The 14,971-nt window shown below is 62.8% G+C and overlaps 1 protein-coding gene across 1 annotated transcript; it reads left to right on the forward strand.

Moving 5' to 3' along the window:
- Positions 1-1,153: 1,153 nt before the first annotated feature.
- On the forward strand, positions 1,154-13,360 carry F10 (coagulation factor X). The gene is made up of 8 exons (XM_082701456.1): positions 1,154-1,310; positions 3,140-3,300; positions 6,514-6,538; positions 7,449-7,562; positions 8,924-9,055; positions 9,803-10,053; positions 11,907-12,024; positions 12,755-13,360. Exons 1-8 carry the CDS (start codon positions 1,241-1,243, stop codon positions 13,336-13,338), a joined length of 1,455 nt encoding a protein of 484 aa, XP_082557582.1. The 5' UTR covers positions 1,154-1,240; the 3' UTR covers positions 13,339-13,360.
- The last annotated feature ends 1,611 nt before the right edge of the window (positions 13,361-14,971 follow it).

Here is a 14,971-nt window from a genome sequence, read left to right on the forward strand (position 1 = left end):
GGCCCTGGCCCTGTCTCTGTCTCTGTCCCTGTCTCTCTCCCTCTTTCTCCTTGTCTCTGTCTCTGACGCTGTCTCTGACCCTCTCTCTCCTTGTCTATGTCCCTCTCTGCCCATCTCTGCCCCGGTCTCAGTCTCTGTCTCTCTATCTCTCTCTCCCTGTCTCTGTCTCTCTCTCCCTGTCTCTTCCCCACCCCCCACCTCCCCATCAAGGGGCCCTTTACCCAGTGTGCAGCCTGCGCACCTCCCTCCCCAGCCTGACCACCGTGGGCTGAGCTGCTTCCCACGGGCACAGACCTGAGCTGTTGAGGTGCTGCCGTGTGTCCCCAGGGCATGAGCCCCTGGTGTGGGACCACCCCAGGGTGAAAGCCAAGCAGGGGAGGCCCCCACGTACTGCGGGCAGTGGGCTCGTCGGGTGCCTCCCGAGGGGCTGTGGACAGGCCGGGGGGTAGCTGGTCCTCATGTCCCCTCCCGGTGGCCAGAGAGAGAAGCCCATGTGCTGTGAGGCCCCCCTGGAGGGTGTGCAAGGCGAAGCCCCGGTCAGGAGCTGGGGCCCCCGCCCGCCTGCATGCCTGCAGGTGCCTCCACAGCTTGGTGCCTGGGCGGAGAGCTCGGGCTGACTCATCTGACTGGCACGGGCTGCGGTGGGCAGGGGAGGTCCTCCCCGAAGTCTGTGTGTGCAGGAGCCCATGGCCCAGACGCACACGCCTGCCCCTTGGAGCCCTTGGACTTGGGGGGGAAGGGGGAGGGGACCAGCCTGATGTGCAGGTGGAATGGGGACCAGGACCCCCTTGGGGCTCTGTGCACTGCGGACACCACCTAGAGACAGAGACCATGAGCCGGTCCCGGTTCGAGGCCCACGTGGGCGTCAGGCGGCCACAGCTGACCGTCTGCACCCAGAGGACAGACGGACGATGACACTCGGCTCTCGTCCCGCTCTTAAGGATGAACCCAGAGCAGACGGAACATCTGGAAGCTAGGAATGACGCCCGTCGTCTCCTTGCAGTCCCCGTGCCCCCTGGGGGCCGCAAGTGACGAGAATGAACTCCCGGGACCTCCCTGGGCCCCAGCGACAGGGTGGCCACAGCCCGCGGGGTCACCTGCCCCCAGCCCCCTTGCAGCCCAGGCTCCAATCAGGAAGCAGTGATAAGAGAAAGGCCACCAGCTGCCTGGAGCCAGGGCGACTGAACCTTGCCCCGGGGACCTGTCACGGCAGGACGGACGCACTGTCCTCGGCCGTACCATGGCGGGCCCACTGTGTCTTGTTCTGCTCGGCGCCTCCCTGGCAGGCCTCCTGCTCCCCGGCGGCAGCGGTAAGCTTCCCTTTGCCCTGCACATTGCAGAGATGGCCCTCAGGGAGAAGGAGGGGGCGGGGGGCAGCTGATGCCCCAAATCCAGTGAGGCACGGGGGCCTCCCGTGGTATGACACGGCCAGGCCTGGTGGCCTCAGCCAAGGGCGGCCGGGCACCATGTGCAGGTGGGGAGTCAGACGGCAGACCAGGGGTCACACACAGAAGCTCATGGACAGAGAAGGAGGGAGAGACGGAGAGAGACAGAGAGACGTGCCCCCCCCCACGGCCAGAGCGAGCTGGGGGGCCCGGGGGTCGCGGCAGAGAGGAGCTTCAGTGGCAGAAACAGAATGAGATGGAAGCCTCCCCCATGGGGCCGGCTTGGGCAGGGGCACAGCGGCCTGGTTCAAGGCTGGACAAGCTGGGTTTTCTGCACCTTCCGGGCCGAACAAAGGGGAAGCAGGACCGAGCCAGAGGAGAGGGCAGGGGAGCAGTGGCCCTGGGGCAGGCGGAGGCCTGGGGGCTGTTCATGCCCCGGATGAGCGGTCCGGTGGTTCAGGCGGAGGGGACCCTGTGTGCGAGGCCACAGAGGCGGCGGGAAGTGAAGACGGAAGTGCGAGGGACCCACGAGCTCAGGAGCGGGCGGACCCGGGCCGAAGGGGCGTCCACAGACAAGTTCGTGTTTGGCGTCAAACGGGGTGACGCCCACGCTGCCTCGGGCGGGAAAGCAGCCTGAGCTGGGAGTGAAGCGAGCGTTTATTGAGCGCTAAGCGTGTACCCGCCTCGAGCTAACGCAACTCAGAGACGCGGGCGGGTGAGCCCCATTTGCCAGCTTTAACTATTTATTTATTTTTAAGATTTATTTATTTGCGAGAGAGAGCAAGTGAGAGCGAGCGAGAGAGGGGAGAAGTCAGAGGCGGAGCTGGGAGCCCGAAGCGGGACTCGATCCGGGGACTCCGGGATCACGCCCGGAGCCGAAGGCAGCCGCCCAACCAGCCGAGCCGCCCAGGGGCCCCCTGCCAGCTTTAAGGAGCAGGGGAGCCAGCTGCGTCGAGGCGCGGCAGCCCAGCGCCCCCTGGTCCAGGGTCCGGTGCTGCGTGCGGGGGCGTTCTGAGCTGAGGGCCTGCCCACGGGGAGACCAGGACCCAGGACGGCAACTGGAGGCCGCCTCTGAGAGGGCCGGAAGGAGGGCCGAGAGGGGCGTGCGGGCGAGAGAGCGACCGGGCGCCCCGGCCTCCAGGGAGAGCGGGGCAGTGGAGGGCGAAGCGGGAGACGCAGCTCCCGAGGCTCTCGGAGCCAGGACATTTCGGCGGGCGGGCCAGGGGGCTTTCGAGAGTCACAGACCGACTCAGTGGGTTTTGAAGTGAAATGGAACAGAAATCAAGTCAAAATGTTGTAACAAGCACTTTTTCTTGAAAGTGTGCGCGTGTACGTGCGTGCGTGTGCGTGCGTGTGTGTGCGCGTGCGTGTGCGCGCGTGCGTGTCCCGGGACGTCATAACTGTGCTCCCCGCAGCCTGCCGCCCCCCCTTACCGGGATGTGAGCCCCCGAGCGGGCTGGGTGCAGGTGGGGCTCCAGGAGGCGGCAGCCCCAGGACTCCAGAGCAAGGGCCGGTGAGGGGGGCGGGGCGGCCACGGGAAGCTCTGCAGGACAGGCAAGAGGCTGGGGGCGGCGGGCCGGGGCGCGTGCGCTTCCACACAGAAGGGTGCCTGGGGCCTGGTCACTTTGGGGTCGCCAGGGAGCAGGGCACGAGGAGGGGCCGTCTTGCTGCGTGGGGAAGAGCAGTCCTGCCTGGTGCGGGGGGGAGCAGGCTGCCGAGGCCCTCCGGGAGACACGGCCCTCCCTGTCCGCTAGTGTTCCTCAGCCCGGAGCGCGCCAGCAGCGTCCTGGGGCGCGTCCGCAGGGCAAACTCGTTTCTGGAAGAGATGAAGAAAGGGAACCTGGAAAGAGAGTGCATGGAGGAGACGTGCTCCTTCGAGGAGGCCCGAGAAGTCTTCGAGGACACCGCCAAGACGGTAAGGGCTGGCGGGCGGGCGTCCTGCCGCTGCGCCCCTGTGTGGAGGCCGGCCCGGGCCCCTGCCAGGGACAGCGAGCAGCCCAGGCCCCCCGAACTGTCCCGCGGGGGCGGTGGGGGCCCGGGCCGGCTGTGGTCCCGTCGGTGGGAGGGTCGTGAGGCCGTCCGGAGGTCTCGTTAAGCCAACTCTACAATGTAAGGTGTTCATTTAAGAAACGATTCAAGGCCTCGGCCGCACCTCCATGGGTTGGGCCGCACACGGGCACATGGAGCCTGGCGGCCTTTGCCCACATGCACGGCCGCCGTCATAACGGACGTGAGCACCTGCCTAGTTAAGGCACCGTCGGTGAACATCCCCTCAGACAGAGACAAGCTGGGTCCAGATGTGGAAATACGGAGAAGCGAAGGCATCAGAACAGCTGGAACAAGTCTGAGAAAGAGAAGGAGTCACAGTCCGTGCCTTACAGACGCCCCATGAAGTCACACTGACCGCAGAGCCGTGGGTGTGTGTTCCGGGAAAGGGACAGACCATGAAGTCCCTAAACGGACCCACAAAAATAAGGCAGATTGATATTTGACAAGTGTTCATAAACAACCCAATGAAGGAAGAATTGTCTTCTTCAACTGATGGTATTGGCACAACTCCCATGGCGGCCTACGTGTACAAAACTAACTCAAAATTATCCTAGATCTGAAGGTAGAACACAAACCTTCAGGGAGAAAATGGTCCTGATATGGAATTAGGCAGTATTTCTTAGACACACCTAAACTATGACCCATAAACAGAAAACAGGTTAATTAGGTTTACTCAAGATTTGAGACTTGCTCTGTGAGAAATCTTGAAGAATAAAGACACAAGCTACTAACTGAGAAGATGCTTGCCGACCACACACCGGCAGAGGATCTGAACTCAGAGGATATGAGGAACTCGCCCAGCCCAGCGGGAGAATGCCAGTGACCAACGGGCCACGCGGAGCAGAAGATGTGACCAGACACGTCCCAGGGACGCACGGTGGGCAAGTGCGCACAGCTCTCGCAGCCTGCTGGGCCCTCACGGGTGCTCGAACCCCACCGCAGGCTGGAAACCATGGACGGGACCTGGAAGCTGCTGCCCTTTGACCCCGCAACCCCACTCCTGAGTGTGCACCTGCTCACACAGATGCCTGGGTGTGAACGTCTGTCATGACTCCGGTCAGCATCACCCGGACAAGCAGCCATGGCCACTGGGCCGACCGGCAGCCTTCCAATCAGGGAGGTGACACGCCGCTGTGCCCTCGGGGCCGGGGTGTCCCAGTGAAGGAGCTAGTCCCCCTCGCAGGTTGTGCAAGGCACTCAGAAGTCATGGCCGGGACCAAGGGCACATCTGTGGGCCTGGGGGGCCGCTGCTACGGGCTGTGAATGTCGGGGGCCGGAGTGGCTGTGTCTTGACCACACCACTGGCGGCACACAACTGGGCCTGCGTTGGATTTCACAGGCTTATACACCAAAGCAGCCATTTTTGCTGTGTGATTCTTTTCTCACTGGAATTCTAAAGAGACAGCATCTGGGTTTCCAGAGGCTTCTGGGCTGAACCACAGAATGACCAGAATTCACTCTCACAGCCCCAGAGGCCGTGAGTCCAAATCAAGATGTTAGCAGGTGTCGGCACAAAATGAGCAAACCCTTTAAAAATGGAAAGGAATAGAGTCTTATTCGAGCCCATGAGGCCGGCTGCCCATGAGACACAACCTTCCCACAGAAGCCAGAGCTCCAGGGCAGCAATATTATATATTCTTCCTGTTACGTCAAGAATTACAAACCATCATGAAGAACCTTCCAGGAATTCCAAACTGTATCTTATGCCTTTAGTACGTGCAAGGCTGCAGGCTTTAGAGGTGTGGGGACTTAGAGAGGCATTCATTTGCTCTTAACTATACAGATATATTATGTATATATATTTTTAAGATTTTTTAAATTTATTTGACAAAGAGAGAGAGATCACAAGCAGGCAAAGAGACAGGCAGAGAGAGAGGGAAGCAGGCTCCCTGCTGAACAGAGAGCCTGACGTGGGGCTCGATCCCAGGACCCTGAGATCATGACCTGAGCCGAAGGCAGAGGCTTAACCCATGGAACCCCCAAGGCGCACCCCCACCCCATCTATACATTTTTTTTTTTAATGGGCTCCAAGCACAGAGCTCAACGCAGGGCTTGAATTCAGGACCCTGAGATCAAGACCTCAGCTGAGATCAGGAGCCAGACACTTGACCGCCTGAGCCGCCCAGGAGCCCAAGGAGACCTTTACTCTTTAGTTTGAAACGTTTCCTTTCAGTTATCCGCTTGCGGCGTACAATGTGCACTCAGGGAAGCAACAGAGCCCGTGCCCCAGAGGTTCTGTGGGGTCATTCCGACCTTGGTTCTGGGCAAGCGTAGCTCCCCCAGGCGCCCAGGAGCCGGACCACAAGCACTGAGAGTGGAAAGGTTCCCTTTGGAGGTCTGCGGGAGCGCGAGCTCGGCGCCCCTCCCTGAGTGTCGGGCGCTGCGTGCCGTCCTGGGCCCTCCTGGCCTCGTGGACTCAGCCCTCAGACCTCTGCTGTCTCCACACGTGGCTCTCGTGCCCTCTCCATCTCTCCTGAGCCCTCAGGGTCGGCCCTGAGCCGGGTTCTCCTCTCCAGCCCTAATCTCATCGGCCCACACCCTATTTCCACGAAGACCACATTCTGAGGTTACACCTGAAGTTGGGAGGGGGGACACTGTCGGCTCAAACGACGAACGCAGCAAAATTGATTTTTCAGACCATGAACATTTCTTAGTGTGATACGGGCTTTCGGTGGCCTGTCTTAATCTAAGGACCAGTTACCATTTCCTCAATTTACCATGAGCATTCTCCAAGCACCTGACCCTGACTGACTCTCTGACACAGATAACTTCACTTACAACCACTTGTTGACCTACGTGGGTGTAGCAAACAGAGTAAACCGTTTCTGGTACAATCCATTCCTTGGTGATGAACTTGGAGATAGATTCTCCAAGCTTAGCAGAGCCGGTGCCTCTAGGATGGCGGCGGCCCCGTCTGTCAGACGCGCAGGTCTGAGCGTCCCTCACAGGCCGAGCCCCAGAGAAAGGCACCGGGGAAGGGCTCCACTTGGCAAAGGGTCCTACTGAGGCTGAGTGCGGTGGTCGTGTGAGACGTCGGTGTTCTCCCTAACGTATTTTAAAATCTTCTTTCCCCTTTTAGACTGAATTCTGGAATAAATACGCAGGTAAGATGCCTTCTATTCTAATATTGGGTGGGGTTTGTTTGGACACTGAAATAGGCAGAAATCATATTTGAGTTTTGAAAATTCTTCCTCAATTTCCTTTCCGTTCTTGCTTATTTCTTACTAACCTGAGACTTTCCCTCTCTGTGTGTTGTCATAATGGATATTGCGAAATCGTTTTTTTAACTTTATGCTAATTCTAGTTTTGTTATTTACTTAAATGTACACTGAATTAGCTCACTCTCACTTGCAGAGTACCAAACTCTATGATAATTTCCTTAACCCAAGGCATTAGGCAGAAACAAAGCACAGGGTCTAAAAGGTTAGGTCTTCTAGGACAACGGGATGTTTGTGGCTTGTGAAGCGGCACAAACCACGAGTCGTGTTATATTCTGGTAACACTCTCTGAATTTCTCAAGATGCCCATCGGACCTGTCTCTACAACAGATCGTCCACAGGCACGGAGCAGCGGGACGCCCCGTGTTCGTGCTGGACCGTGACCTTTGCACTCGCTTTTCCTCCAGACCATGTGGGATGAGGCCCCCAAACACGGGTCTTGTCCGTGCTGAGCCTGGCAGCGGGTCCGGCAACCCCTGCCCTCTGACCTCCCAGCCGGTCCCACATGGTCACCAGCCCCGAGGTCTTCACGCTGCTGAAAACACAGCGTCCAACTTCCCAGCAAAAACAGAAAAGCTTATCAACAGCCTGGTTAGATCAGAGCATCACGTAGCTAGAACCGCAAAAGGTGGGGGTAAAATGAGGTCCAGATGGGAGACGCGCACGGGGAGACAGGAGGGATTTCGGGTTCATTCCGGCCACCCGAACGGCACGTGCCAAGATCAACACAGCAAAGCCATTTCCATGGCCGTGGGAGCTGCCGGCCAGCTGAGGTCCCCAAACCCCATGTCTGCAGACGGCGACCAGTGTGAGAGCAGCCCTTGCCAGCATGAGGGCCGGTGCAAAGACGGCCTCGGCGAGTACACGTGCGCCTGCTTGGAAGGATTCGAAGGCAGAAACTGCGAGCTGTGTGAGTTCTCTTCCCGGGGTCCCTTCGGCGCGGGCTCGCCTGGCGGGGCAGGAGCGAGCCTCGTAGGTTCGAGTCTACGCCCCCATGCGCTGTGCCCTTGTGGGGCCAGCAGAGCCCACGTGGCCCACGGTCTGCTCGGCTCTAGGTGACAGACACACAGCCACGTCTCTTCCTCTGAGAGGCTGTGACACGTTTGTGGAGCACGGGGCCCGTAACTCAGAGGAGCTACTCTCCCGGCGCCCCCCACCCCACGCCAGCTACGGTTTTGCGGTCCCGGCAGTGGCTCTGGGTCACCACCTTCCACTCACCTCTCTTAGTGCGCACGTCGATTCCAAATTCCGAGATCGTCCAGTTTTAGAAACACGATACCTTCAGTGCATTCTACATGGAAAAGTCACTGAGAGTTTTCCTGATTCGGTGATTAATTTAATAAACATTAGATCTGCATTAGCTGCTTTCCCCCAAGGAGAGGACCTTCGTGATCTGCAGAATGGGCCCTGAGCTCGGGCCTCTGTGGGCTCGTCCCCGCCGGGCCCGCCCGCGCCACCTCTGCCGCTCACCACGCGGCACAGCCCCGGGCCACCGTGCGTGTTCTCCAAAGTGGCACTAACGTGGGTCTTCTCACTGTCATTCTTTCGCCACCAAAACCCAAATGGTGGAACGTGACGTAGTCGGCCATGGCGGCATCGGGGACGTGAGGAGGGGGTCGGGGGCGGCGTGTGTGCTGGAGACAGCAGGCCGCCCCACGGGGGACCCCCTCGGCCTAGCCTCGATGCCCCCGAAGCCCCACAGGTTCTCCGTGCCGAGAGTGTCCCCTGATGGGCCAGGTGGCCAGAGTCCAGGGCGCACCCCCGCCCAGACCCCAGGCTCTGAGATGCGTCCCTGCCCCTCTACGTCATAGGGGATCCTCCAGCCTCCGTGGACGGGCTCGCAGCCACCCTGCCCACCCCAGCTCGGCCTGAGCACCCTTCCCTGGCCCGTCCTCCTGCCGGGGCCTGTGTGCACAGGGCTTGCGGCTGTGGGGCAGGGCGCATGCCCTTCTGAGGGCTGAACCCGAGACCTGCCAGCCTCCAGGGCCCACCCAGGGTGCGCTGAGGTTTCTGCAGGGTCTCTTGGAGGTCTGGCGCCCGGGGCCCTGCAGACGCCGGGCCGTCCCCACGTGGTCTGGGGAGCGGCAGGGCGGGATCGGTGTGGACACGGAGGGGTGGTCCCCGGCCCCTGCTCTGGACACGCGTCCTGTCGGCCTGGGCGCCACTGAGGGGCTCAGTCCCGTGGTTCTGGCCTCTCCACTGTGGGGCGGGCGGCCGTCCGTCCCCGGGCTTGACGCAGCCTCGGTTCCCCCGGGCCGTCCTCTCCCGCAGCCACGCGCAAGCTGTGCCGTGTGGACAACGGGGACTGTGAGCAGTTCTGCAGGGAGGAGCAGAGCTCCGTGGTGTGCTCCTGCGCCAGCGGCTACGTCCTCGCGAATAACGGCAAGTCCTGCGTCTCCACAGGTAGGAGCGGGCGGGCCCGCCGGTGTCCGGGGGCCACGGGGGGCGGCGACAGACTCGGGGTTTCTGGGAACCGTCTGAGGAACGGGCCAGCGGGATTGCCTAACTCCCCAGGTACCGGTGAAGACGGGGGTGGTGCCTGGCTCCCAGCCAACCCTGAAGCACCGTGACCTGCCTGTGACCTCGGCAGGCCCCGTTGCCCCCGAGTCGGAGTGGGTGCGGGGCAGCATGGGCTGACTCTCAGGGCCGGGGACGCGGCAGGGCGGGTGCAGGGAGCCGCAAGGGGAGCCACGGAGGCGTCGGTCGTCCAGGCCCAGCGATGGGCTTTAGTTTCCTTTTGTGTGATGGAAGCGGGGCCCTGAGTCTGGCCTGGAGGCTCTCAGAGGGCACGGCCTAGGGAGGGGACATGAGCAGGACCCCCGCCGCACCGAGGACCCCCCTGGGCCAGAGCTTCTGAGAGGCCGCCCCTCTCTCTTAACTCCACCTGCTTCTCCCGGGGCCTCACGGGGGCCTCACGTGCTCCTCAAAGCCGGGCACCCCGTCTGACCCACAGCTCTGGTCGGGGTGCTGAGTCTCGGGCGTTCCAGAAGGTGGGCATGTCCCCGCCCTGTGGCAGTGGCCTCTGTCGTGTAACCCGGGCTCTCAGGGGTCCGCTCTGCTCCCACACCCTCCTCCAGGTCGGGTTGGGAGAGCTGCGCATGTGGGACAGGGAGGGTCTCGCTCTGCTGAAGCCAGCCCGTGTCCTTCCAGAGCCTTTCCCCTGCGGCAAAACCACGACGGGGCGCAGTAAAAGGTCCGTGATCGTCCACAGTGGCCAGGGTCCCTCAGAGGCCGAGGCCGGCATGCAGGAACAGTACGACCCCGGGGACCTGCCCGCCACCCAGAGCACCCTGTGGCTGCTGCCGTTCAACGAGACAGACCGCAGCCCCGGGGAGGACTCGAGCAGCGTGATCCGGATCGTGGGTGGGCGGGACTGCAAGGACGGCGAGTGCCCCTGGCAGGTGACCGCGCGGCGGGCCTGGGCGGCACAGGGGGGCGCATCCCTCTGGCTGCGAGGCGCACGGTGCAGGGATGTAAAGCGGGCCCTGTCCCCCGCCCCCGTCCCCCCCACTGTGCACCCATGAAAGACAGACAGACAGACGACGTAGTCCTGTGACCCCGACCAGCTCTGGCTGCAGGCTCAGGTCAGCCGGGGGTCGGGGTGGGGGGCTGCCCGGTGGCGCCAAGCCCTGGACTGGCTCTTCGCTCCCCGGCGGGAGACTCGCTGCCCTCGTGTACTTGCTACGTGTAAACCCTGGTCAGGCAGGGAGTGATTCGGAGAATGTGCTCGTGTGTCCGCCGAGGTAAATAACCCCTCTCCGCTTGTTGATTTGGACTAAGGTCGCCCGATCTGGCACAGAACAACACGGGACTTGTGCTCGGAGCCTCAGATAAATGAGGACCAGTTTTTAACGTGAGTGTGTCCCAAAGACCACGTGGGACGCGTTCACACTAAAAACTGCTGTTTATCTGATTCGGGTTGAACTGGGTGTCCTCTGTCGATCCTAGGATTGACCTCTAGCAATCCTAACTCAGGGCTTAGCGTTCAGGACCCCAAGCCAACACGGCTTCTCCTACAAGCAAAACCCCAACAATGGGCTCAGTGTGCCCCGACTCACAGCTCCGCAACGGGGTGCATTTGCCTAAACTATCCGGAGGTCGGGGCGCATTCAGAGAGAACAGCGTGGGTCCGATGTGGCGCGGGCGTGGGGCGTGGGCACGTCCAGATCCAGGAAGGGCCGCGAGCCGAACCGAGCCACCCCAGCTGGAGTTGGTGTGGGACACGGACCCCCACTAGGCGCACATACAGCTCCGTGGAGGCAGCCGGTGGCGCACCCCCACCTCAACTTGCGAGCCCAGGCGGCAAGGCCGTGACTCTGGACGGCATTCCGTAGGCGGAGAGGGTGTGGGGATGTGCGTGGGCAGCGGTAATCCTGTCTGGGGGACTCCTGACTCCTGCTCCCCAGCCCGGCCTGGTGGCCTCCCTCCAGGTTAGGGGAGGAGCTGGGGTCCGGGTACGGGAAGACTGTCCCTCACTGGCCACCCAGGCTGGCTTCATGGTTCAAGGGTCATGCACAGACAGGGTGTCTGTGTCATTTCCCGCACATCACAGCAGTCTTCAAGGGCTTTCTCCAAGCCCCGGATTGCTGCTCATCCCACGGGCCGGCAGACACCCCCGCTGGGAAGGCCGGCTCGCACCCCGAGGCCTCTCCCGGAGAGGCAGCAGGCACTCCGTCTCCAGATTCGCTGCCCCGCTTTCTGGGGGAAGGGGTGCTGTCCGCCGTGCCCCCCAGTGCTCATCCCGCCAGGGGGAGCGTCCCCTCCAGGGGAGCCCGTGGATTCCAAGGACATTGCCCTTGACGGGGGCCTCTGTGGCCCCTTGGGGACGACCTGCCCCAGACACTGCTGGTTTCTCCCTGAAGATGTGCCTGCCTGGTCTTGGTTGAATTTCATAGCCACGTAGCAAAGGTTTTCACATGGGACATCAGGTTTCTGTGAGAGCTCTGGAGGGGACGTGGCCGCTCTGACCCCGGAGCCCGGGGTCCGGGTGCGGAAACCGCAGAAGCGCGGCAGAACCGTCCCCCCGTGCCATGCCGGGCCCTCCGTGGGCGTCAGCAAATGTCTGCTCCGGGCGCAGGAGCTGCCCAAACCTGACCGGACCCCCCAGGGGCACCCCCACCGCGAGCCCGACAGAGGGGAGGCCGTGGCAGTGTGCAGGTCTCAGCGGGGAGGGCGGCAGGGGGAGGCCGCGGCCCCGGCGAGGATGTGGAGGAAGCTGGCGTCAGGCCCCACCTGACCGCGGTGCCCCTCGCAGGCTCTGCTCGTCAACGAGGAGAATGAGGGATTCTGCGGCGGCACCATCCTGAGCGAGTACTACGTCCTCACCGCGGCTCACTGTCTCCAACAGGCCAAGAAGTTCACGGTGAGGGTAGGTAAGTGGCCACACAGCCCTCTGCCCCCCCTGCCTGGCGGGGCCCCGTCACGTCCTCACTTCTGGAGCCGCTAGCCAGAAACACTATTCCACACAGGGGACCCTGAGGCGCAGGTGGGGGGGCCACGGAGCGGGGAGGGGGGTGTCCCCGACGCATGCCTGTCCAGGCCCAGGGTTGCGAGCCTCCCCTCCGCGTCCCTTCCTCCAGGAAGGCTTCCAGGGCCCAGCGCACGGCCAGCATGTTTTGTTACGCGTGTGCCCCTCCCGCAGGGCCAGCCACAAGCGCGGCCGTGCTGCGATCGTTAGCTCTCCCCGACAGGTGGAGTAAGTCGAGTGACGTCTCTTCACCCAGTATATCCGAAACGGTGGTCGTAGTATTTCAACGTGTCATCAATTTTAGAAGTATTAATGAGACCTTTTGAGTTTGTGTTTTCTTTCCCCGTCTGAGAACTGACACTCGGCATGTCCCTGGTCCGGAGCTGGCGCCCGCGCGGCCCGGCAGTCTTGGGACACGTGTGCCTGACGGGCTGGCCCTGGTTATGGAGTGTGACCTGCGGTCGCCCCGGGAGCGACCCTGGAGGTCATTCTTTGCTCTGAGGCCCCCTTGTTGCTCAGATTTCCGGTGGCCGCACCCCCTTCCCGTACGGACGGAGAGGGCCGCTCGGAGCAGCGCCGTGGGTGAGCGCCCGGCCCGCCCGAGCCGAGCCCCTCCGTGTCTGCGCCCCCCGCAGGTGAACGGAACACGGACAAGGAGGAGGGCAGCGAGGCGGCCCACGAGGTGGAGATGGTCATCAGGCACAACCGCTTCGTCCGGGAGACCTACGACTTCGACATCGCCGTCATCAGGCTGAGGACGCCCATCACCTTCCGCATGAACGTGGCGCCCGCCTGCCTGCCCCAGAAGGACTGGGCCGAGTCCACGCTCATGACGCAGAAGACGGGCTTCGTCAGCGGCTTCGGGAAGACCCACGAGAGAGGCCGCCTGTCCAGCACCCTCAAGATGATGGAGGTGCCCTACGTGGACAGGAACACGTGCAAGCTGTCCAGCAGCTTCAGCATCACCCAGAACATGTTCTGCGCCGGCTACGACTCGAAGCTCGAGGACGCCTGCCAGGGGGACAGCGGGGGCCCCCACGTCACCCGGTTCGGGACCACCTACTTCGTCACCGGCATCGTCAGCTGGGGAGAAGGCTGCGCGCGCAAAGGGAAGTACGGGATCTACACCAAGGTCACCAACTTCCTCAAGTGGATCGACAGGTCCATGAAAGCCAAGTCCACAGCCCCGGCGCCCACGGGGGACCCCGCCCCTCATTAAAGTCATTCCCCCTCAAGACCCACAGGCAGCCGCCGGTGTCTCGTTTGTGCCCACACGGGCCGCGCGTCCGGAGCCCGATCCCGTCCAGGACGGCGCGGTCCGGGTCGGTTCCCTGCGCTGCTTTCCTCCTGCTCAGCTGAAGACGTTTCTTCGGGACGCAGGCCCCTGCCTTTCCCTCGCCGGGCTGGGGAGCTGCTTCGGGAAACGCTATTTTTGAGGGATGGGAGTCTGGACCCCGGGGATGAAGAGAACCGCGATGGGCCGTTCCTGGGCACAGCGGGTCCCTGAGGTGTGATCGCTGCGGCGCGGCTCAGGGCTCTCCAATTACTGGGTGCTGGGAGCAGGGATCGGGCAGCCCACGGCCCGGGGTGGGGTGGGGGGCCCGGCGCTGAGACAGCATGGAAATGCGTCCCCGGGGGGAGCCTCTCTGAGCCTCTCCCAGGCAGGGACGCGTCTGCGTGGACATAGCAGCTGCCTCATGCTGGCCTCGGCCCGGGCCACCGCCGTCCCCTGAGCGGCTCCTGGGCTCCCGGGAGCAGCTGCCCCCAGCCCCGGCATTCAGTCAGTGTGGACACGGCCGCGCAGGGACCCCGGACGTGCTCGATGTGCTGGTGGGGCCGTGGGAGGGGCGTGGCAAGCCTTCCCCGTCCGCGTCCGCGTCCGCGCGCTCCACGCCCCCAGCCGAAGCGGTCATGAGGAGCAACGTGCTTCGGACAACGTGGCAGGGCAGCCCAGACCCGCCAGGGCCTTTTCCAAACGGCCCCGCACAGTTTGTGCTTTGCGTAACTTCGCTAAGCAAAGTTTCAAAGTTCGGGCACGAAGACGCCCCCAAACGTCACAAGCTGAGCAGAGTGTCTGGTAAACAGTGGGTATCGCAAGGTTCGGAAAATCCATGTGACCAGGTACGCAGGTTCCCTGAGCCGGTCCGAGAAGGCCGAGGGCCACGTGGGGCAGAGGCCCTCCTGGACAGAGGCTTCGGCCGCCGCAGACAGCTGTCCCCTTGCTCGGTGCAGTGGCACGCCGCGCACGGGTTCGGAGGTCAGAGGTGGTCCGGGGACCAGAGAACGGGCGGAAGGCCCACGGGTGAAAACTGCCTTCCCTGCCACGGCTCCCATCTCTCGCTGCTGGCCGCCGAAGGGCGACCTCACATGTGCCTCAGAGGGGGAGCCTGAGGCAGGATGGGGCGAAGGTGGAGCCCCTTCTCTTATCTTCTGGATAAGTCTCCCCGGGTCGGCTTATCCAGAAGTAGACTCCGGTCAGTGAGGTTCTGGAGATGGTGGGACACGATGGGTCCATCTGCTGGCCCCCGTGCCCAGCACCAAGCCCCTTCCCGAGTGTCACCGTCGCCGGGGGACAGAGCTAAAGGAACCACCTCGCGTGCATGGCCCTCAGCCAGGCTGGCCCCTGCAGGACACGAGCAGCTGGGGTGGACCCTGGGCCACGGGGGAACAGGGGGTATGAGTGTGGCCCTGAGAGAGGCGGGGGTCGGAAGACCATCCCAGTGAGCCCGCCTGCTCTGTCACCCGCCCCCCCACACGGGGGGCTTCTGCAGCTGAGCCCGAGTTCAAAGGTGGGATGGAGCAGCCTCATCAGTAGGGTTCTGTGTAGGGGCAGCCCCCCAGATACTGCCCGG

This window comes from Mustela nivalis (genome assembly GCF_964662115.1).
Source record: "Mustela nivalis genome assembly, chromosome: 15".
NCBI lineage: Eukaryota > Metazoa > Chordata > Mammalia > Carnivora > Mustelidae > Mustela > Mustela nivalis.